This window comes from Rhinatrema bivittatum, chromosome 2, assembly GCF_901001135.1.
Source record: "Rhinatrema bivittatum chromosome 2, aRhiBiv1.1, whole genome shotgun sequence".
NCBI classification, from domain to species: domain Eukaryota; kingdom Metazoa; phylum Chordata; class Amphibia; order Gymnophiona; family Rhinatrematidae; genus Rhinatrema; species Rhinatrema bivittatum.
In genome coordinates, this window is record NC_042616.1 from 222,383,786 (window position 1) to 222,408,683 (window position 24,898).

The window sequence follows — 24,898 nt, forward strand, 5'->3', positions numbered from 1 at the left end:
GCCACTACTGTTCATTATTTGAGAGGATCTGGAGGGGAGGTCCATTGCAGTCTCTCACAGCCACTTATATTGTTATTCTGTTATAAAGCAATTTTCAGTAAGCCAGCCCGCTGTAAAGTTACCTAGATAAATTCATCCAGGTAACTTTAGCCAAGTATATGCATTGGGACACTGGTTCCATGGAATATTTGCCTAAAAGGTTATTCAGATAGCTTTGCCCTGGGCCAGCTTACTGATCACTGAATTGTTTCTATTCAGCCCATGACTTCTAAAAGTACTTTATTGGTTTAGCTTCCACCAGCCATGCCAGGATGCATTCCATGCATTCACCACCCTTACTGTGAGAAATATTTCCCGATATTGCCTCAGAGTCTATCCCCGCAGAGTTTTATATCTCATGATCCCTTATACTAGAAAGTCCTTCCACTTGAAACAACTTTGCTTTTTCTCGATTACAGATACCTTTCAGGTAAGATTGCCAACTGGCTCCCGATTTTCAGGACAGGATGATCTGGTTCTGCTTTTACCCCACTGCATGAAGGGACTTGTAGTTTTGCCTTAAGGGACTGCAATAGGGAAGTCAGAACTACAAATCGCTGTATGCAATGGGGTAAAACCAGGCCTAGATCACCCACTCCTGAAAATCTGGAGCCAGTTGGCATCCTTACTTGCCAGTATTTGAATAGCTTTATCCCATCTCCCTTGTCTAGGGCTACACCTATTTACAGTCTCAAGTCTCCTCGTGTGTAGCTTTCGGTGCAGATTGGAAACAGCAGAAATCCAGATATGTGGCAGACCTTTGTTTGCATTCTACGAGACAGACCTCTGATGGAGGCCCACTAAGGAGGGTAATTAGAAGGCGGCTCTATTAAGTTAGGTACAAGTTATGTTTGATCAATGAATTAGAAGGCAACGCAGAGGATTTGTTTAATTTTAAAAAGTTAAAAACAAAAGTAAAAAGTTTCAGATGGCACAGTTGTTTTGAATATTAGAACTATAAATTAACTTGCAAATTAGGTTGAATGCTTTAACATGAGACTCTCTTTATAAATCCATACTTGGGGGTTCTCCCCCCCGCACCAAAGAGTTATTTTCAAGTACTTTAGCTCTAAAAGCAGGAGCACAAAATGGTTTTGCAATTATATCTCAGAAACCTACAGCAGTCACTTCTGGTGTAAAAATCAGATTTGTATGTCACTTTCCAAAGAGATGATGGCAGCTGTAATCTCATTACTATTAAAACAAATACAAGTGTCTAAACTGAAGCATGGGGGAGCAAAGGCAACTTAACTGAGGTCATACAGTGGGAGAGCAGACTCTGAATGAAGGGGGTCCCAGGATTTCTTCTGAGCAACAGGTCACTGCTCTATCCCCTCTACACTGTGCAGTGCCACCTATTACACACACATAAATAATAGGCCAGTGTCTGGTGGATTTTGGCCTGTAAGACCACAATCAGTTCTCACACAGGGGACTTTGTGTGTGAGGTAGGAATGGAGGGAAGAAAAAAAAAAAAGGCAAAGAAAGAAAAACCCCATAAATGTCAGTTATGAAGGGTTGCTTGCCATTCTGTGCTGATAGCAAACCTTATAAATTAGGGCCTACAGCAAAAGCTGCAAACCACTCACTTATGACATATTCGTAACTGATTTAACGTATATCTGAGACAATATCAAGACACGTCTCACACTATTAAAAGTTTTAACAAGCTATAGAATTCGGCGACAAAGTTAAAAAAAAACAACCAACCAAACTGAACTGTGAGCGTAGGACATTAACTGTGCTAATGAAACATTTATAAAGGCAAACTCACAATAGAACAAAAAAAAAAAAAAAAAGGCAATACTGTACAAATCAGTCTGATAAATTAAAGGCACTGGCTGGAACAGCAGGCGGGCTAGGGCCGTGGCTTTCTGAGCACAGGTCTGGAAACAGCGTTCGGTGTTTGATGAGGGAATGCTGGGACGGGCGCTTCTCCGGGGGCAGCTCCAGCAGTCGCCCCAAGTCAGCAAAGCTGCAACACTAAAAACCATTTTCAAAGTGGGCGGCGCCTGTGCCACTGAAAGCTTCTTCCCAGCAGACACCCCAACCACCCCCTACAGCTCGTCATGCTTGTATGTGAACTCCCTCGCCGAGATAAAGCCATCCCCGTCTTCGTCTTCCTTCTGAAAGATGTCTTCCAACAGGGCATCGTGGTGGCTCTCGTTCATTTCCGCCCCGTGCCTCTCAAACTCGTTCTTCAAATAAGCTTTCACCTGGTTCAGATTATGAAAAGATTATTCCGAGGCATGAGATTTCATTAAGAATTTGCATGCAAAACAGAAAATATATATTAAGTATATACAATCCACTGGTAGCTGTAATTCAGCCTGAGGCCCTCTGTGTGCTGTGGCAGCTCAGAGGCAGATTTTGCAGCAAAGCTATATAAATTCTACAGCACATTTGCATAACCTTACACAGTTCATATTTACATTACAAAAATGATTTTGTTTAAAATAAAAAAAAAGTTCCCAGCCTCTGTAACTTCTATTTCTGCTCCCCCTGTAATTTTCTCCTGCCTTCATTACTCACTAGACCCTCCCCCTACACCTTCAATCCACTCTTTTCTACCTTTCTCCAACAGGCTTGCCTGCTTTCTTTCTTTTCTTTGTCTAACCCCTCCTACAGCCTAGTCTTCTTCCAGCCTCCCCTCGCTCCCCCAAGTTTTACTTCTAGTCTCATCTTTTACCCTCAGTCTCCACTGCTGACAGAAGAGCGCTGCATCCACCATTGTGGTAGTGAAAAGGGAAGGAGGGGGTCAGCAGTACAGCAGGCAGATCATCAGTCATGCTGAGCACAGGAAGGCGGCAGGCACCAATATGGCATCTGCAGCATTTTAGCTGGGGTAGGTCTCAGAAAATGGAGGGCAGGAGAACAGATTTGCTGCAATGCTGTGGCAAATTCCACAGAGAAAAAAAACCCCCAAATTCAGAGGCCATTTCCTTGGCTGCAGAATCAAAACAAACTGAAAGCCACATGGGTGGCCAAATTTAAAATTTCTGTACAGGGTTAGAGTTTATTAAAAAGAAACAACAGACTTTTGTTCTCACAACTTTCCCCTTTTTATTTTGCTTTAAGGGAAAACAAACATTTTGATGAGAGATTTTAATCCGTTTTGATTCTTTAAAATGAGAAGAATGTATTTAAGAAGCCGTTAATGTAGGGCCTTTTGATTTATTTGAGTTTTTAGAACTGGTTCTTATATTGTTTTTATACTGTGTGTTTATAGGATTACATTTTGTACACTTTTCATTTTAAAAGTGCTCATAGAAACATAGAAATGACGGCAGAAGAAGACCAAATGGCCCATCCAGTCTGCCCAGCAAGCTTCCCTCATTTCTTCTCTCATACTTATCTGTTTCTCTTAGCTCTTGGTTCTAATTCCCTTCCACCCCCACCATTAATGTAGAGAGCGGTGATGGAGCTGCATCCAAGTGAAATATCTAGCTTGAGTAGTTAGAGGTAGTAGGGGTAGTAACCGCCGCAATAAGCAAGCTACACCCATGCTTATTTGTTTTTACCCAGATTATGTTATACAGCCCTTATTGGTTGTTTATCTTCTCCCCTGCCGTTGAAGCAGGGAGCTATGCTGGATATGCGTGAGGTATCAGTTTTTTTCTTCTCCCCTGCCGTTGAAGCAGAGAGCTATGCTGGATATGCATTGAAAGTGAAGTATCAGGCACATTTGGTTTGGGGTAGTAACCGCCGTAACAAGCCAGCTACTCCCCGCTTTGTGAGTGTGAATCCTTTTTTCTTCTCCCCTGCCGTTTAAGCAGAGAGCTCTGCTGGATGTGTGAAGTAACAGTTTTTCTTTTCCCCTGCTGTTGAAGCAGAGAACTATGCTGGATATGCATTGAAGTGAAGTATAAGAATGGAGTGATCAAGCTAGTTGAAAGGCATCAGGAATAGAGGAAGGTGGAGGTAGTAATTTGGATATTTGGTTTGGGGTAGTAACCGCCGTAACAAGCCAGCTACTCCCGTCTTTGTGAGTGCAAATCCTTTTTTCCACATTTCCTCTTGCTGTTGAAGCTTAGAGTGATGTTGGAGTCACAGTAACCATGTGTATGTTTATTGAATAAGGGTATTGTCTCCAGGCAGTAGCCATCATTATGGTGAGTCACCCACTCTTCATTGGCGGCCTCTTGACTTTATGGATCCACAGTGTTTATCCCACGCCCCTTTGAAGTCCTTCACAGTTCTGGTCTTCACCACTTCCTCCGGAAGGGCATTCCAGGCATCCACCACCCTCTCCGTGAAGAAATACTTCCTGACATTGGTTCTGAATCTTCCTCCCTGGAGCTTCAAATCGTGACCCCTGGTTCTGCTGATTTTTTTTCTTATGGTAAAGGTTTGTCGTTGCCTTTGGATCATTAAAACCTTTCAAGTATCTGAAAGTCTGTATCATATCACCTCTGCTCCTCCTTTCCTCCAGGGTGTACATATTTAGATTCTTCAATCTCTCCTCGTACGTCATGCGATGAAGATCCTCCACCTTCCTGGTCGCCCTTCTCTGTACCGCTTCCATCTTGTCTTTGTCTTTTTGTAGATACGGTCTCCAGAACTGAACACAGTACTCCAGGTGAGGCCTCACCAAGGACCTGTACAAGGGAATAATCACTTCCCTTTTCTTACTCGATATTCCTCTCTCTATGCAGCCCAGCATTCTTCTGGCTTTTGCTATCGCCTTGTCGCATTGTTTCGCAGACTTCATATCATTAGACACTATCACCCCAAGGTCCCTCTCCTGCTCCGTGCACGTCAGCCTTTCCCCCCCCATCGAATACAGTTCATTCGGATTTCCGCTCCCCATATGCATGACTTTGCACTTCTTGGCATTGAATCTCAGCTGCCATATCTTCGACCACTCTTCCAGTTTCCTTAGATCCCGTCTCATTCTCTCCACTCCTTCCGGCGTGTCCACTCTGTTGCAGATCTTAGTGTCATCCGCAAAAAGACAAACCTTACCTTCTATCCCGTCCGCAATGTCGCTCACAAAGATATTGAACAGGACCGGTCCCAACACCAATCCTTGCGGTACACCACTTAAAACCGCTCTCTCTTCAGAGAAGGTTCCGTTTACCGTCACACATTGTCTTCTGTCCGTCAACCAATTTGCAATCCAGGTCACCACCTTGTCACTCACTCCCAAGCTTCTCGTTTTATTCACCAGTCTCCTGTGCGGAACCGTATCAAAAGCTTTGCTGAAATCCAAGTATATGACATCGAGCGCTCTTCCTTGGTCCAATTCCTTGGTTACCCAGTCAAAAAAGTCAATCAGATTTGTCTGACAGGATCTTCCCCTGGTGAATCCATGTTGCCTCTGGTCCATCAATTCTCCGGACTGTAGATAGTTCACTATTCTCTCTTTCAGCAGAGACTCCATTACTTTTCCCACCACCGAAGTGAGGCTAACCGGCCTGTAGTTGCCAGCCTCCTCCCTGTTCCCACTCTTGTGAAGCGGGACCACCACCGCTCTTCTCCAGTCTCTCGGCACCACTCCCGTTTCTAGGGATCTATTGAACAGGTCACACAGCGGACCCGCCAGAACATCTCTGAGCTCCCTCAATATCCTTGGATGAATCCCATCAGGCCCCATGGCTTTGTCCACTTTCAGGTTCTTTAGCTCTTCCCACACATTTTCTACTGTAAAAGGATTTTCATCTATTCCACTTCCCTCCAGTTTCTTGTTGTGTAGAGATGGTCCTTCTCCAGGGTCTTCTTTAGTGAACACAGAGCTGAAGTATTCGTTTAATATTTCTGCCATTTCTTCGTCTGTCTCCACACATTGATCATTACCACCTTTCAATTTCACTATACCACTTTGGACCTTTCTCTTTTCGCTGATGTATCTGAAAAATGTTTTGTCACCATTTTTTATCTCCTTGGCAATCCTCTCTTCTGCTTGATTTTTTGCCAACTTGATTGTTTTCTTCGTCTCCCTCAGTTGATACAAATATTCTTCTTTGTGCTCCTCCCTTTGGGATCCTTTATATTTCTTGAATGCTGTTCTTTTAGCTTTAATTTTGTCAGCCACCTCCTTTGAGAACCAGATAGGTTTCAATTTTCTTTTGCTTTTCTTTATGTTTCTAACATATAGAGCAGTTGCCTTGGTGATTGCTCCTTTTAGATTGGTCCACTGCTGCTCCACATCTCTCTCGTTCTCCCATCCTTTAAGTTCTTCCTCCAGGTACTTTCCCATTTCCTCAAAGTCTGTGTTTTTGAACTGTAAAACTCGGGTCTTTGTGGTTCTTTTCCCTATTCTATTAGTGATATTAAACCATACCGTTCGATGATCACTGCTGCTGAGGTGGGCGCCCCACCTGGACATCTGAGACATTATCTGCATTATTGAGCAATAAGTCGAGTATAGCACCTTCTCTCGTGGGTTCCAACACCATTTGTTTGAACAAAGATACTTGCATGGCATCCATTATTGCTCTACTATTTTTAGTTTCTGCAGATGGGATTTTCCAGTCTACATCTGGCATATTAAAGTCACCCACGATCACCACTTCTCCCTTCTTACCTATCTTATGGATGTCTTCAATCAGATCTCTGTCCAGCTCTTCCTTTTGGTTTGGAGGCCTGTAAACCACTCCAATATAAATGGACACTCCGTCATCTTTTTTTAGGTCGACCCATAGAGCTTACTTTGTTTATACAATATTACTAGAGATTGCAATAATATTTATTTATTCTGCTCACTATGTTTATAGTTTCTACTATACCAATTTTGATGTACCTTTTTTCTTTTCATGTTATGCAACCAAATTGTTCTATGTAACTATTACTCATTATTTAACTAAATTGTTCCATGTAAACAGCTACAATGTGCAAACTGTTAGCGGTATAGAAAATCCTTTAAATAAATAAATAAATAAATAAATAAATAAATAAATAAACTGCTCCTTGCACTTATTTTTTTCATGGTGGTTCAGCCTACGATATAGCTTTGTCCAATTTTTTTTTTTTTTGTTAAAGAAAAGGGTTTGAATTTAACAGAAACTTTGCCTTATATCCACAACACAGTAGCTTAGAACAAATCTGTAGAACACAGATGGAGGTGGGTGAGAAATCCACGCTGTGCTTAATTAAGCTCATAAACCTCAATTCAAGCCTTGTACATGCCTGAATATCAGCAGGGAATGGAAACAGTTTACGGGGGAAAACAAACACACCCTTAAAAATCAGTCAGTCTGAATTAGCCTATTCAGGTTGTTGCAGCACAAAATCTTACTGAAATGTTTAAATCAGGCCTACAAGTGAAAAGAAAAAATAAATAATCAGCGACTGCCAAACTTCTGATGAAGGCTTCTTTTCACTTTGAGGTAACATGGTTTGTGTTGTGCCTTCCTGTACTAATTATTATTTGTGTGTGTGTGTGCACACAACATTCTCTGCTGTATATTTGATACAGTTGGATTGGCCTGGCCTGATCTGACCTCTATGGCTTAGTCCAAGTTAATAAAAAAATCAATAAAGCTGCTCATTTTGTCTTGACCCAGTGAAGAAATTGTCAGCTCCCACAAGCTAGGCAAGAAATGTTTTAAAGATAGTGCAATAAAAAAGTATATCATATTTTCTCTCTTTCTTAATTTTCCATATAGAGAGAAAAAAAGGTTATTTAAGAATATACACTTGGCATTTCAAGCAGACCACTCAGAGCCTGCTCGCTTAACGCGCGCATGGCACCCCAAAGGGGGGGGCGCCATGCAATATTTAAATTAGGGGGTTGCGTTAGGGTCGCTTAGTGCATCCTTGCTAACGCGAACCCAAACGGTTTTTGTGACTGTGGTACGCCGGCCACGAAAACAGACGCCGATAAACCCGGCGTCTGTTTTCGTGAGCGCTGCATGGCAGTAAGGGAAACCAACGCTGGAGGGATTGGGCGGGGCGGTGCCTGGCAGGGAGGGCCGCGGCAGACGCTGCGCGGGAAGAGCTGACATGTGACTTCTGATCTCCCGCCTCCCCTCCCCCCCTCACACAAGTACGTCTTTAAAATAAAAAGAAAAGCGGAAGGGAAGAGCGGCAGCGGTGCGGTATCGGGTCCGATAGATGCGGGCCACTGCTGAGGTGAAGTGTTTGTGGGGCTGTGGGCCATTCGGCAGGGAAAGTTCTGCTCCTCGCCCTGGATTCGGCTGCTCTATGGTTATGCACTAGACCTGAGAGTTTTTTTTTTTTTTTTTTATTGGGGTTGGTAGGGGAATTTGGTTCGGCATTGGTTTTTAAATCAGCGTCTGTTTTTGTGATGGGCCAGATAGTCACATTTTTTATTTTAATTCTTTTTTCGATGCGCACATCTATTAAGGTCTGCTCCTGGCAGGTGTTAATAGGTGACAGTTAAATGTGCGGAGACGCACATTTTTCTTGTTGCATCAGGAGTGAATGCCCAATAGCCTCATTCTCATGCATTTGCATGTGAAGAGCGCTACTGCATTCACTCCACGTTAGACGCGCATTAAATAGGCGCTAATCCCCTTATTGCATTAACAGAGGGCTCGGCTCAGCGCACCATATTGCATCGGCCCCTATGCCTCAAGCTCATGAGTCTAGTATGCTTCCTGGTGTCCTGAGTATTGGATGTATCCTGCAGCTCTGACTGACTAAGGGGCCTCACCCAACGCAGCAGTTTTATAGGTCCAGTGCACAGGATTTCTTCTGGGCGCACCCCAAAGACATCATGCCTGCTTTCCTATAGAAGAAGCTCAGGCCTCGGAGCTGAAGCCTGGCAATAGGTTTTGGTTCCATGTTTTTCCCCCATGCTGCTGTTCTTGTTGCTGCTTTCACCTGTGACCCGACTTGACATTGACTCTGCCTTGTCTGCTGCTTATCCTGACTATGATTGATCTCTACCTGCCCTCTGATATCGAATGAACTCTGCCTGCCTGCCTTGACCCTGGTTGTCAGACTACTCCTCTGCCTCCTGATTCTGTTCTGGTGCCTTGGTCCTAACTGTCAGCTGCTATGTTGCTAATCCCCTTTGTATAATTATGTTTCTTTATTCTTTTTCCTTTTGTAAATGAAAATATAAATAAAATATTTAAAAAATAAGTCTTGAAAGTACAGGGCACCAGTGCAACTCCTTTAATCTTGATGCAATGTGATCAGTAGCCTTTGCACCTGTCAAAATTCTAGAAGCCATGCTTTAGAGAAGCTGAAGATGCTTTCACCGTGTGAGGGGGGAGATCTTGACAGAGTCGATTATAGTAGTCTACTCTGCTCATAACAAGTGCATGGCCCACAGTGGCCAAGCCTCTTCCTAAAAGGAAGGGACAAGATGGCCTGATTTCGGTGTAAATATCATGAATGTCACCATGGTAAATTCCATAATTTAGCATTTAAGTACACCCCCAAGTAATGCACCACATTCTTGGGCTTCAAGGCTACTCCAAGAAGCAAGGGAAAACCAAAAGAAAACAAAAAAGTGTCCACTTCTATTTACCCAAAGTAGCTCTGATTTAGATTTAAACTTCAACATCTCATATTCTAATCAGTGGGTGACCTCTGAGGCAAGAATTCAACATAGTTACAGCTGACGTCTGGTCTCCTCCCATATGGATATATAGCCAGATGTCATTTGCCAAAAAATAGAAAGTAGATGTGTGAAGAGAGATAAATCCTGTTCACGCCTTAAGAAATTCAATAAAGGATAATAAACTTCAAAGTCCAAACTAAATATTTTAATTGTAATACGAATAGGATTCAATACAGGCCCCCAACACAGCCATGTTTCACTGGAGGGGCTGCGTCAGGAGGGACCCAAAACAATGTCTTAACAGGAAGACAAAGTGGTATATAAATGTGAAGCGCTAAGGGTCAGCCAGCTGGGTGTGTTGCGGCAGAGAAAGCTAATCTTTTAGAAGCAGCTTCTTAAACTCATGGAGAAAATCCCGTTAAACTTAGGAAATCAGCTTAATTTATTAATTAAAGCAACAAACCAGCAGGGAACCAGCTTGTGTGTGAATTATTTACTCCACCCGTATCTTTAGCATTTACAAAAACAAAACAAAACAAAAACACACCCACAACTCATTCGCTGAACATCAATCAATGGCCAAATATAAAGGTTTTAAAGTGCATACAAAAATTATGCAAAGCAGCTCATTAGCTATGAACCCTTTGCTTATTTATCCTTATGGGGGGTCTAAATGTTCCCTGGGTCCTTACCACATTGTTTCTTAATTATATCTTTCTTAATTAAAAGGTCAATAGCACTTGGATCTCTGCACACAAGATTTTCATTAGGATAGCCAGTCACTATCAGCAGAATTTTGGCTGTACCCTTCTGAAAGAGCCAGAGCCAGCAGAATGCTTCTGCAAGAATGGAGAGGATCATGAAGCAGGACAGCCCACCTACTCCCATCTACTTCTCTGGCAAGACTTTCTACTCTACCTGCGATTAGTAAGCTCCAAGATGTGGGTTTCAGACTGGCTTGCTGTTTTCTGTCCAAGATAGGCTTTGGTAGCAATATTGCCTAGTATGAATTTTATACTGTAGCTATGAGGAAAGCAAAGATGGATAGGTTGCTTTTTACTTTCCATGTATATGTTTTGAATACTGATCAAGGATTCTTTTTTTTTCTCTGCAGTCCAGGGAGACTAGAAAACACCACCCACAGACTGCAGAAGCCATGCTGCCTTCTCTGCTGCAAAACAACAGCGACACATAAAAAGGAAGATAACGCGCCCTGCTGTCACCGATAGACAAAGTGAAGCTCATCTTTCAGAAGAAAGTTCCTCTGCGCCTGATGCAAAGGAGGAGGGGCCCATAGCTCTTACGCCAATGGCTAGGAAGAGGGGCCAGAGACCTGCAGCTGCATGAAGCAAGGAACCGCTGCCCTTACCTTAGGCCGCCAATGCAGGTAGAAACTGTAGCATACGGCACAAAATCCTCCACTTCAATGTAGCACCGGAGAACTGGTAAAGACATAGGTCATGAACGGGGCTGGTCCAACTAGAGAAAAAAAGTGTCACTGATGACATTCTCTCTCTGAATCAAAATAGAGACCATTGTCTCTCTAATGATTAGAGAAACAGAGAAGGAAACAGATCTTACCATGAGGTGAAATGACAGCCACCTGGCCAACAAAAAAATGGAAGGCAGTCGGCGGGACACAACTGAAGGCGTACTGCAGACTATCTTTACTGAGTGCCTTCTACCAGGGAAATCACGAACCATTGCAGTTGCTGTGGGAGCCATGCACCAGGCATCCCAGACTCTGTACAACAATAAGCCTAAAGAGATTCTGAGAAGCTACCATGCAATTGCTAGCCAACGACAAACCAACCCACATAAAAAGGTCAGGACAAACTGGCAGCATTCCGGGGTGCGTGGTTACTGTTTAATGAACAGCTGTGTAAGTACTGCACTCCTGGGGTGCATCTCACATCTACCTTGAATGATAGCCACAAGGAAAAAAGGCAGGCCCAACCAGGAACTCTTGGTTCAGAAGTTAGTATAACCCTGGTTTGGGTCAGGCCGCAGTGTTGTAGTAAATTATTTTTTTGTCTAAATTTTATTTTGTGAGCACTAGCTGGCAGAGACACTTCTAATGGAGAACCTGACATAGATGGGCAGCATAAGAAAACATAAAGCCTCCCTAAGATGGCCGCCTGAGCAGTCACACCAGTGAGAAGCTCCCAATTTTTCCCTGCTTCATTACTTTCTGAAATGCCACACACCAAAAGAAAAGTGAGGGTACGGGGAGGAGAGATTGCCTCTACCCCGTTGGAATCCACTCAACCCCGCATAGGGAACTATTTTGCGGCGGTACCACCATTAACACCGGGAAAGCTGGTCGCTGAGGGGATGGCTGGGGAGCGCAATCTGTCCTCTCTGACCATTGATACATCTCTTAGCCCCGGCTTACCTACCAGACCGGCACCACCAGGTCGAGATGAAGGAGGAAGACAGTTTGCAACTGTGGTCCCGTCCGGAGAATCCCAAGAAGGGACAGGAATGGTTGGGCAGGGAACACCACCGATAGGACTTACCATCATGGAGCACATGACAAAGGTACAGCCCCATAGGGGTAATGGAGGAGAGGGACTGAGCTTTGCCGTAATGCTGGCATCGTCGGGCCAGGGTATTGATGTCTGTGAAGCAATGGAAGGAGGAGGGGCCCAGGAACTTCCAAAGCTGGAAAGAATTCTCTAGCTCACTACTGAAATAACACTCTACTATTTGGGTAGTGTTACAGTCATTGGAGAAATCAATAGTGGCCTTAACTAAAGAAGTATTGATATTAAAAACCAAGTTTTGCAGAATGCTAATGGACTAGTCCAACAAAGCTTAAGATTGGATAACATGAAAGGACGACTGAAAGAAGCGGAAAAAAGATACAGTTTAACATAATACAAAATGATACAGAGATGAATAAGAGACGAGAGAATTGAAAATAATCTGAGGGCGCACAATTTAAGATTTCTGAATTTTCCAGTTTCTAAGGAATATTCCTCCTTTGGAATTGTTTAAGTTGTATGTGTCACAGATATTTTCTCTCTCTCTTGAGATAGAAAATATACTCAAGAAAATGAAATCCTCCTCTCATCCTTCAGACACAATTCCAACTAACCTTCTCATATCAATAAGGAACTCTATCTCAAAGCCTATCTCTGACATCATAAATTGCTCTTTAACCCAAGGTTTTGTTCCTGACCAGCTTAAGCTGGCAATCCTAAAACCTTTACTAAAAAAAACAAATCTGTCGCCCACAGACCCAGCTAATTTCCGCCCAATAGCTAACCTACCTCTGATCGCAAAACTCATGGAAAAGATCATCAACAAGCAACTATCTGAATACCTTGAAGAAAATAACACTCGCACCTTCTCAGTTCGGCTTTCGCAAATCGCTAAGCACAGAATCCCTCCTTATATCTCTAACGGACACCATCCTAACAAATCTGGCAAAAAAACAATCCTATCTCCTGATTCTTCTAGATCTCTCCACAGCTTTCGACACGGTTAACCATTCAACTCTACTAGATCGTCTTGCAGACATAGGCATCAAGGGAACTGTTCTCAGCTGGTTCAATTCCTTCCTTTCTAACAGATACTTCAAGGTCAGGATAAATAAAGTATCTCATCCAGTCCACGCAAACCTTGGAGTCCCCCAAGGATCCTCCCTTTCACCGATCCTCATCAATATTTACCTCCTCCCTCTCTGCCACTTACTCACCAATCTAAAGCATTACCTATACGCAGACGATGTCCAAATTCTCATCCTGATTACAGAATCCTTACACAAAACAATGACACACTGGAACAATTGCCTTCAATCAATAAATCAACTGCTCCACAGCCTCAACCTAGTCCTCAATAACAAGACAGAGATCCTAATCATCTCACAAGAGGACACAAATGGGCTGCTCTATCCATCTGGAACCCCTCTATCAACCTTGCCCAACTTAAATCAATCTCCTCATGTGAGAGATCTAGGAGTCATCCTTGATAATCAGCTAAACTTAAAAAAAATTTGTAAACACCACCACAAAGGAATGTTTTTACAAACTGCAAGTCCTTAGAAAGCTGAAACCACTACTTCACTTCAATGATTTCCGTATGGTGCTGCAATCCGTCATCCTATCAAAAATAGACTACTGCAACTCCTTCTTGCTTGGGCTCCCGGCCTACACCATCAAACCACTCCAGATGATTCAGAACTCCGCTGCCAGAATTCTCACTAATACCAACAAAAGAGAACACATCACCCCTATCCTGAGGAACCTCCACTGACTCCCCATTAAATCCAGGATCATCTTCAAAGTTCTCACAATTATTCATAAAGCAACGCACAACATCGCCCCGCTCTACCTAAGCTCCCAACTGCGCCCCAATACATCTTCCAGACCCATCAGAGGTGCATACAAAGACACACCCCACACCCCCCCAGCAAAATCTTCCCTAAGGAAAAGCACCTTTTCTTCAGCAGGCCCCACTCAGCTCCCTCCAGACATTAGACAAGAACCTTGCCACATGACTTTCAGAAAGAAACTTAAAACCAAGCTTTTCAGCCAAGCTTTTCCAGGAACATAAACTCCCTGCTCGCATCCAGCCTGCCCATTCCTCTACCTCCTCCTACTTTCTGAGCCCATCAAGAGTTCTGGGTGGCAGCTGGACCCTTACTGTATTCTCCTCGGCAACACATTGACTGTTACTCTCCCAAAATGTATTTCCCATTTATTACCCAATATTATTATGCACATTTCCTCATGTAGGTAATTGTATTTTTTCTAAATTATAGTTTTCCCACATCCCAGTTTGAATCCCTTGTTCCATGTACCGCCTCCACGCGAACTTGTTGTTCTCAGTTTAAATGTAAACCGATGTGATTTGTATGTCATACAGGAACACCGGTATATAAAAATTAAAAATAATAATAATTTTGAAAATTCCAGAAGAAATAAGGCCAGTTGTGGCTAAAGCTTACTATTTAACTTATATAGATGCTAATCGTGAAAATTCAGAGGAACAAGTATTACCTGATTTGTCTACATTGCTTGAATCTTCACAAGAGATGGTGGTAACACAAAGGAGACCGTTGTTGGTCTCCTTTGCATTCCCTGATGGATAAGAACATCATATTTAAACACTACTTCAGAAGCAGTCAGGCTATGTTTTTTTGGACAAAAAAAATGGTGTTACTCGGACTTGGTTAAGAGCACTCAAATAAGAAGAAAATAATTTCTCAACATGAGAGGGGAAGTTTTACAAAAAGGGAGAGAGGTTTAAACTTCGCTTCCCTTATAATTGTAGTATTTTCTATCAGGAACAAAAATTACCATATTTTTCGCTCCAAAAAAGGGGGGGGGGGGGGGGGAATGTCTGTGCGTCTTATGGAGTGAATATAAAAAAAAAACCAAAAAAAAAAAAAAACCACAAACACGAAACAAAACTACAACCCCCCGAAAGTCCCTGATGGTCCAGCAGGGGTCCGGGAGCGATCTCCTGCACTTGGGCCATTGGCTGCCAGTAATCTAAATGGCGCCTATGGCCCTTACTATGTCACAGGTGGGTGACATAGTAAGGGCAAAGGGCCATCGGAGCCATTTTGAATACTGGCAGCCAATGGCCCAAGTGCAGGAGATCGCTCCCGGACCCCCGCTGGACCATCAGGGACTTTTGGCAGGTCTTGGGGGGAGGGGGGGAAATTCCCCACAGAAAGAGAACGACTAAAGTTTTCTGATCTGGGAAGTGCACCGAAATGGTCCTCCCTAGACCCGAAAACGAAATGGGGACAAAAAAAAAAAAAAATTGTATGCACTCCCCTAATTTGCTCCATAAGATGCAGATGCCGGGGGAACAGAGCCGGTTTAGCACACCATCCCCCCCCCCCCTCCTGAATCCTAGGTGCATCTTATGGAGCGAAAAATACGGTATGTGTTTTTTGAACCACTACAGCTTAGGGCCTTCTTGGGCTCTCACTCTTACTTCTAGACTGACCCATTGCTTTGCATGGTTAGTTAAGAATAAATGTGTTGGAACTTCTCAGGCCAGCCTATATATAAAGATTGTAATATTTCCTTTTTTGTTTTATATAACGCCCCTTTACCTAGGGCTCTCCCGTATTTCCTTTATTTTGTTAAGTACAGTTAAGCTGTAAATGGATGTTACAATTATTTTCATATATATTGCAGATTTCATTTTTCTGTACTTTAACATTTCAACAAGTGGATACTTGTCTGTATATTTAAAATGCATAAAAAAAACAAACCAAAAAAACACAAAACAAAGCCGAAATCCCAAAGGAGACGCAGGCTTCCCCCAGAAGAGAACGCCTTTCATCTACATTTGCATTTAATGGCGAACTCACACTGATGCCTAAAAAATTCTAAGGCAGTCCTTCTATTGTCTAGCATGTACCATCATGAGGAGACCAGAGGAAACTGGACCTAATTGTGGATTACAATCTAAACAGAGGAGGGGGGGATAATTTGGACCACCCATTATGCATGACGATGTGCCCTAGGAAAATAAATAGGTGACTGACGGACATTCCCCACCCCCCCCAATCAGTCTCTTGGATGTAGCTGGCTATGGCAGCAATCATGGTTTGGCTGGGCAATAACCGCACCGGGCACATCTTTAAGAAAACAGCAGCAGTTTTTCGGAGAGAGACTGCCAGATCCAAAAGGTGAATGGATGGGCCACATCTGAAGAAAGAAGGGGCAACGCCGACTCTTGGATAAGCACCGACACCGCCAGCACCCAACTCTACCAGAGGATGCCGCACTCTGTGCCGTGGGGCAATGGGCCACAAAATGTAGAAAATGATGCGAGGGGCGTGGATAATATGCATGCGGGGACCACACCACTGCAGAGTTCATTTGTGACGATGGAAGATAATGGGACAATATTCTTTGGCAGGACTTCTATCCAGCTGCCCTACTGGCCCCACTTAACTCCAAGCATTATAGGAACTGTCACTCACTATTTATATACAATCTGTAAATATCAAACTGCACATATTCTTAAACGTTAACACCTTTCACTTATTAGTTTTAAACTATTTTCTTCGCGGTAAAAGTATTTATTTTGATTGTAAAAATAGTCATCTTTTTACAAACTATAACTTTTTCCAGCGATTACTTAGGGTGAGAGGCTGAGGCCCAAAACTCCCCCATAAAACTTCACATGTGAAAAAATTTTATAAGTAGTGAGGGTTAAACTGTGCATGAAAAATGGTTTGCACTTTCACAAAAAATTGGCACAATTAAACTTTTTATGACAGTCCGTGGGAAAAACTGCATGCGCTATTTTGCTACTGAGCTCATTTGCACATAGTGCCAATAGCAAAACAGTGTCGAGCCCACACGAAATTCAGCGCACTTTAATACACTGCCTTTTGGAGCATCTTGGGAGAGTAAAGTTCCTAGCATTACAGTAGGAAGAGCTCAGAGGTTAAATGTATTTTTTTTTTTTTTTTAAATAATCATGCAACCTTCACGACCGCACACATTTTGAACTACGAGCTTTAAAGGCTGCTGTATGAAATGGAAATGCCAACAGCCAAATGCCCATCAAGACAATAGACAAGACACAGGAAAAAAAGGTGACAGAATGTTCGTAACTCCAATACAACCAATAGCAGGCAACAGCCTCCACAGGAAGGTTAGGAATCTCAGTCTCTTTCTCATCCCTGTCACAACTCACAGGTCGATACAGTAAAGTGTGCTCCGTCGGAGCGCACTGTCAGCCTGCTCTGGACGCATGTTTTCCCTTACCCCTTATTCAGTAAGGGGAGGAAAACACGCGGTCCACCCGCGGCACCTAATAGCGCCCTCAACATGCAAATTCATGTTGATGGCCCTATTAGGTATGCGCGCGGGATCCAGTAAGTAAAATGTGCAGCCAAGCCGCACATTTTACTCTAAGAAATTAGCGCCGACCTTTGGGTCGGCGCTAATTTCTTCCGGCGCCAGGAAAGTGCACAGAAAAGCAGTAAAAACTGCTTTTCTGTGCACCCTCCGACTTAATATCATAGCGATATTAAGTCGGAGGTCCCCAAAAGTAAAATAAAGTAAAAAAAAGAAAAAATAAAATTTGAATTCGGCCCGCGGCTGTCGGGCCGAAAACCGGACGCTCAATTTTGCCGGCGTCCGGTTTCCGAGCCCGTGGCTGTCAGCGGGCTCGAGAACCGACGCCGGCAAAATTGAGCGTCGACTGTCAAACCCGCTGACAGCCGCCACTCCAGGCCAAAAGGAGGCGCTAGGGACGCGCTAGTGTCCCTAGCGCCTCCTTTTCCTCGTTTGCACCGCGTCACCTCATTTGCATACTGGATCGCTCGCACCGGCGAAGGGCCGGTGCGTGCGCCGGGAGAGCGGGCGTTCGTCCGCTCTCCCGCGGTTTTACAGTATCGATCCGTCAGTGAGGTAGCCTAAAGCAGAACTCCCAGATTTATAAGAAACAAACAGGCACTGGAATGTCTACGCTTCTGCTAAGGCCCCTGGAGCTAGACTGTGACCATTAAGTCACCTCAGTGACCAGAGATGGATTTGAACCAATAGTCTAAAGATGAAAGACTAACACTGTAATAAATCTCAGGTCATCGAGTCCACCTCAAATGGAGCAAAGTACAGTGGCACAGCAGGAACTCTGGTAAAAAAATTAAAAAAATTAACCCCCCAAACACTGGTTCATTCTAGAGTTTTCTGACACGGGGGGGGGGGGGGGGGAATCAGGGTTGTATTTATTTATTTTTACCTCTGCCTTGGATAACTTCCAGTCATCATTGAGATCCATTTCTTGAAACGATTCATGGGATCTAGGTCCATTTCTAATCTCCACCAGTGATATGATGAACCTCAGTGTGCTTTCCGGAGGAATTTTCCCTATAGGATAAGGATAACCACACATAAATGAAGTTTGCTAACAATTCTGAAAACCTCCCAATGTTTAATAAAATTACTTGCAGCAAAGTGCCAACACTTGGAACTTCTAAGGAAGGAATCACCTGTGCAGGTTAAAGTAAGTATTTATAGCTTACAGCATATACAATGCTCTGAAGTTTAAAAAGAAAAAAAAAAGTCTCTTCACTATAAATTATAGATCATTCTAACTCGATAAGCAAACTCCAGTCCTCTAGTGCCTGTCTGTGCAAATGTAATGCCACGCAGATCCATTTTCTAAAGGGCCCACTGCAGGTTTTGCTTTTGCAATTTCAAACCAGAAAGAAGAGTACATGTTAATGAGCAGAATATTAACTCCAGTCATCAATCATTCTGTCACACTTCAGTGAGTGGCAATAGAAATACTTCCTGGATCAGATGTCAAGGCAGAAGCCCTTACTCTTTGTACAAATAAAAACATTTTGAGCCTATGAACATATAACAAAATGTGAATGCATAATTAAAAAGACATATCTGTGTCTTACGAAGAGGTCTATATAAACTCTATAAAAAAAGATAAAAGCTGTAACTGTAGAATGTAAATAAAAGAATTCACTAGAGGGATCCCCTGCCATGTGCTGAAGTTCTATATTTACCAGCACACAGATTGTTCTCCCACTCTCTACTTCGATAGAGAGGAGAAAGGACTGTGACAAAGGCCAGTTCACGGAGGCAAAGCCATCAGTGGCTGGGTGTGTGTGAGGATGAGCACATGGGTAGCATTCCACTCCCCCTCCCCTGAGATTGAGTCACTTTTTTTGCTTTAATATTGTTGTCCAGAAGGCACAGGCAAATTAAAAAGGGACTTATCCCAAGGTAAGTGGTAGAGAAAAACCCTAAATTCTTGCCCCTGGACAACTCTGGAATCCCAATACTCTTAACTAGAGCACTGCTCTTCATTCCTTTTCACCTTTTGTATATCCAACTATCGGCATTGCATTAGTAGGGAGTAGTTACAGGCATGCGTCAGCATAGCATAACATCCATTACCATAAATATGCAAGCTTACCGTCAATCCAGTGATGGATAACAAACACAACGTGAGGAAGCTGCGTGCACCAACCCCCGTGTTAAGTCTGGTGTCAGTCCAAGAAGACATGCAAACATGCCACAACCCAATACCAATCTAATGTTAAAACAAACAAGGGAGTGATTGCATTGTAACACTTAGCACCTTTTTACTTCTACAGTGAAAATGGTTAGTGATTTCAAGGTGATACAGCGAAGCAGGTTTCACAATAGTCTAGGAAGAAACCTTGGCTCTCATTTATCAAACTGCTTCCGTGCTTATGGAAATCTGGCCTAAGCAGATATGTGAACTCGCAGCCACCTCATCCCAACACAGTGTGAATGTTAAAGATCATGGGCACTCTACACAAGAATAAAACTTGCTAATTCAAGTGGCCTTACCGAGTTGCACCCAGCATTCTCAGGGCTACCCCAGCTCCCTATTCCTAAGCATCCCCCCCCAAGGAAGTGAAAACAAACCTGTGTGAAAAAAAAAAAAGTTTACCTTCTTCCTACATCTGGGATAGGGCTCTGCATTCGCCCTTTTTAACATGAGCAGTCCATCTCACATCATTAAGAAACTGCAAAAAGGTGCAATGTGTCGAGCCCCAGTGTCCTCTGGGTTTCTTTGGTCTGGGAATAATCCCTGCTAAAAATTCCATCCCAGAGATGGCTGCACATGCAGCAGTTGTGTAAGCCTTTCATCTTTCCAGTAAAGCCCAATCTCCCATGCAGTGCCTCTTAATAAAAACAAAAACACACAATTTAGAAAGACTGGCGCGGTCTTGTGCAGAGCTTCAGAGGCCCATGGGCATATACGTGAATCTGAACCAAACTGGATCTTGGAAGTGTTATTAAAAAAGGAATATTGTGGCTGCAGTGCCAAGCAACCTGAGTATGTAGGAATAAAAAGGTCAGTGAGAAAGCTGAGGGTGATGTCTTTGCAGGGGACTGAACTAGCTCCTCTGCAACTAGCTTCAGAGAAGCATGCTCCCTTCATCAGGTCAGCACAGAGAAAGTGCAATTACGCTGGGCATAAAATCAACGGCCAGCAGATTCTTGTGAAACAAGCACTCTTTCTAAAAACAAATAACTATGCAAGGGAGCACTGAAGTATCTGCCACTGGAAATACTAAGAATGGCAAATCTTATCATACATACCAACCTTAGCCACAGTAGCAAATAGGTTCTCTTAGGTCGAGGGATATATCTCATTGTGTATATAAAAAGAGTTCTCTTTCAGATGCTAACAGCTATCTTCACTGTCAGTTCTTGGGCAAGTGGGCAGTTCTTCTGTTGGCACGTGTTTAAAAAAAAAACAAAAAAACCAACAACAAAAAAAACAAACACCTGCCCCCACCCCCCCAACACTTGGAGGTAAGATCTTCCACGTAATGTTATGATGTCCTTCATAAGGCCACCTGCACTGATTGTTTGTGGCAAACCATGTCAGCACCACTGATTTCTGCAGCGCATCTCGCGGTGCCGGCTCAGTGCCAGGCAAGTTGTCCCCAGCTCGATCCTTGAGGCGTGTTCTCCACTCCCTGGGTCGGCTGAGGACATGGATACTGTAGAGACGGCATTCCCAGTCCCTGGATGGGGTGGAGGGAATATGGGTATCACTCAAGGGCGACGCCTAGTGGCCGGATTCAGGTCCCACGGTTTTGAAAGGAGCCTGGCTCAGGACGGTCACTGCAATGACTAGATTAGGTACGTTGGAGGTGGCATCCCATTTTTGAAAATCGAAGACTCCTAGTGCCAGAATCCCATCCCTGGTTCCAATTCAGCTGGAAGACCAAAGAACCAAGAGGGGAAAAAAACAGTTTAATATTTAATGGCAATATCTGTGTAATTTAAAAATAAAAAAGTTTTAAAAAACCCAGAAAGGATCATGGAAAGTCATTTTATTTTGATTTATCCTATGCCTTATCATTGATAGCTCAAGGCGAGTTACACTCAGGTACAGTAGGTATGAATGTCAAAAATCAAAAAAGAGACACCAGATCCTGAGCCAGCCACGTTACTTCATTTGTAACTTACAAAAGCCAACCACTGCATATATAGTAGTCTGAAAGAGATGCGGACAGAAGGTAAGCTTTTTTTTTGTTAGTCCAATAAAAAGAAGTATCACTTCATATATGTACATATGCATTTTTTGGATTAGGCAAGAAATGTGTACTGTTTAGTCCAATAATAAAACAAACAAAAGATGTCACCTTTTATATATATTTGCTGACTTTTGTTTCTGTTTATTCATGTGGAGTAACACGGCAACTGCACTACGTTAACCTGCATCCATGAAACTGTAGCATTTGTTACACTTTTCCTATAGCTCTGAAATCTTGGGAAGGCAGCAGGGGGGAAAGGGGGGGATTTATTTCATTAAAAGGGCTGAATTTCCACTTACTAGCTCTGGTAGTTGGAAAAGCATTTATTTATTTATCAGGTTTTATATACCGTTATTCGGCTTCATTATAAAGCCATCATTATAAAGTTGGAAAAGCATGAAATAAAACGACAATTTAAGAGGCTCGTACTTAAGGGACCAGTTTGCCTCACAATGCAGCAACACGCCACAAACTGTCCACAATGATCCACAGGTTCCCACAACAAAGGCCTATTTTATTTTTTGGCCCACCCTTATTCAAGCATACTAAATTCCATGGCTTCCTTTTCAACCATTTAAAAACAAGCTAGTCAGTGCAATACTGAGGCCTGTCCTCCTCACAGGCATGGGCAGATTTGTAAGCCAGGGATGTCGCCTCACTTTCTCTCATTTCTTCATGTTCTGGTTTATCTACCAAGTCACAGAAGGGTTTCCAGTCAAAGTGCCTTACCTTTCCCTTCTTTTCCATAAGCCAGGGCAGGAGGGATAATTAGCTTCCGTTTTTCTCCCACACACATACTCTGCAAACCTTTGTCCCAGCCTTTAATGACTTCCTTTATACCAAGTGTAAACCAAATTGGCTGGCCTTTGTTATCCTGGTAACTAAAAGAAACCACAGGTAATTATGCAGCTTTAAGTCAAACATATCAAGGCTTAATCCTTCTAGAACTAAGGGTGCTGTAGGTTGGCAATGGTCCAGATATCCGGATCATTTTACCCATGAATTTTAATGCCTGTGACTGACTACCTCTGCTTTTTAAAATCAGTTGCCCATGGTGTGTCAGCTACAGAATTATCTTACTCTGCCCAATCCTGCAGATGCCTTGTGACCTTGGGCAAATCACTGCACCCTCCATTGCCTCAGGTAAAAACACCAACATAAAAAGCAGAGCATTAAAACCATGTAAGGAATTCAGTGCACAGCTTCCTAACCTACAAGATAAATTTTTTAACTTCTGATACAGTAAGCAAATGGGATGTTAATGCATCAGGAATTAAAAATGTGCACAAAGAATGACATAGCAAACAGCAAAACAGAAATGATTTATGCACAGAAACCATGATTTGTGCACATTCTGCACATAAAATATGAATTATGCACATAAATATTTTACATACTAACATAAGTGTCAGCAAAAAAAGATTCAAGGTCTGCCCAGCAAGTTTTGTTTTTTTTAAGGGTAGCAACTGCTGCTGCATGCAGGTTACCCCAATTAATAAAGGTTACCCCTTTTCTTCACTTCTATCCTTTAACCACAAAGGATCCTCTGTTTATATCCCATGCACTTTTGATTCAATCTTCCCAGGGAGGGCACTCCATGCATCCACAACTCTTTCCGTGAAGAAACATTTCCTGATGCTGTTCCTGAGTCTACCCCCTTGGAGCTTTATAGCATGGCCCCTAGATCTACAGCTTTCTTTCTATTAGAAAAGATTTGATTACTGTTTATTATTAATTCCTTTCAGGTATTTAAAAGTCTATCATATCTCCCCTCTCCTCTACTTGCAGATCCTCATTTGTGTGTGTGTAAAGCATATCTTACGCGTGGAAAACATTGTTTACATGCATAGATCATGTTTTTGTGTGTTAAAAACTGGAGTTCAGGTTCTGGCACCAGAACTCCAGCTTCCACCCAGAGAAAGACAGCCCTGGAAACTTTATTGCCATTTAAGTGGGTATTACAGGAGCTGCAGGTGTGTCTATCATGCAATTTCTTGGTAGGGGAGGGGAGCATATGGTGCATCCCCTTACATTCATTCACACTCTCCCAACCCCTTTGTTAGCCAGCATTTCCACCTCATCCTCAGCTGGTAGGGGGTCAGGACGGGTTCCCTGCCAGGCCCACTGCAGGCTGCTCCCCTATATAATTTTGCTTATGGGTTCCACTTTGCCTGCTGTTATAATTCAGTCTGTGATGCAGGCCTAGATTTAGGTACAGGCATCATTGGCAACTGCCTAGGGCACCAAATTTTGAAGGCACCACATACCCAGGTCAAATAGGAGTTCCAGGTGTCCTCTTCATAGGGGCACTGCTATGACACTCTGGAGGGGGTTAGTAGTAGAGGGACATCACACACTATTTGATTTCCAGGGTCTTTCCACACCCCCACCCCTTTCTATGGGCGCCTAAATCCTGCCCTGCTGTGATGTCAGTGCCACAGAATATAGACAAAGTGAAACCGTAATTACTTTTTAATTTTTATAACATGTTAACAAACAGCGAGTCCAGGGGGCCCTAAATAAATCGTTAGTCTTTTTACCCCTAGCATCACTTTTGGGTTTTAAATTTGTGTGCAATAAATTCAGATGCCTTTAGTTCATGTCCATTTGAGCATCTGACAAAAAATCAACCACTTAAGAGTCACTATGGTCATATATACTGGACACACACACAGGTGCCTGAGATCTTCTGCCTCATTACAACTTCAAGCTTTTCAGGGGTGCTTCTGTTTTTCAAATCTCACGTCAGCAATGATGCTATACTTTGTACCAAATTACTCTGATTCATAATTAAACTGTAGAGGGTTTAGGACTGCAATCCCCAAATACTTAAGAAATAGTTTTGATTTTTGTAAGTCGCCAGAAAATATAGACCCTGCCTAAAGCATAGACGAAGGGCATTAGACAGTACTCGTGACTTACGTGGAGTGAAAGAGTGTACCATTCTGTTCCAAAAAGCCTTCGTAATGCACCAAGAGCATATCCCCGAACTTCGTCTTCCTTTGGCACACGAAGGGCTTCTGGATCACGATTACCTCCACCTCCGCTTCTGGGATCAGAGCACCGCTCGCGCAGCTCAGGCACGCAGAAAGAATCACCAGGAGCATTTCGCCTGAGAAGCCACAGCGCCCAAATAAGAGACCGAAACGTATCCGCTTCCCCCGGGTGCTTTTCATAAATCCCCCGCCACGCAGATGCCAGCCAGAAGACGTGGCACGCTTCCCTCCCCTTTCGGCGCCCGATCCTTAGGAAGCTCGCAGCGTGCAAGGGGCGGCCGCCAAACGCTGCCACCTATCACGGCTCACTCCGCTGCCAGGGGGCCCGCCCGCCCTCTCTCTCTCGCCACACGCGATTGG

At 43.3% G+C, this 24,898-nt stretch overlaps 1 protein-coding gene across 1 annotated transcript; it reads right to left on the minus strand.

Moving 5' to 3' along the window:
* Nucleotides 1–914: 914 nt before the first annotated feature.
* Nucleotides 915–24,818, minus strand: FKBP14 (FKBP prolyl isomerase 14). The gene is made up of 4 exons (XM_029589205.1): nt 24,465–24,818; nt 22,272–22,423; nt 18,242–18,369; nt 915–2,255 (listed from the first exon to the last, which is right to left on the minus strand). Exons 1-4 carry the CDS (start codon nt 24,716–24,718, stop codon nt 2,097–2,099), a joined length of 693 nt encoding a protein of 230 aa, XP_029445065.1. The 5' UTR covers nt 24,719–24,818; the 3' UTR covers nt 915–2,096.
* Between the last annotated feature and the right edge of the window lie 80 nt (nt 24,819–24,898).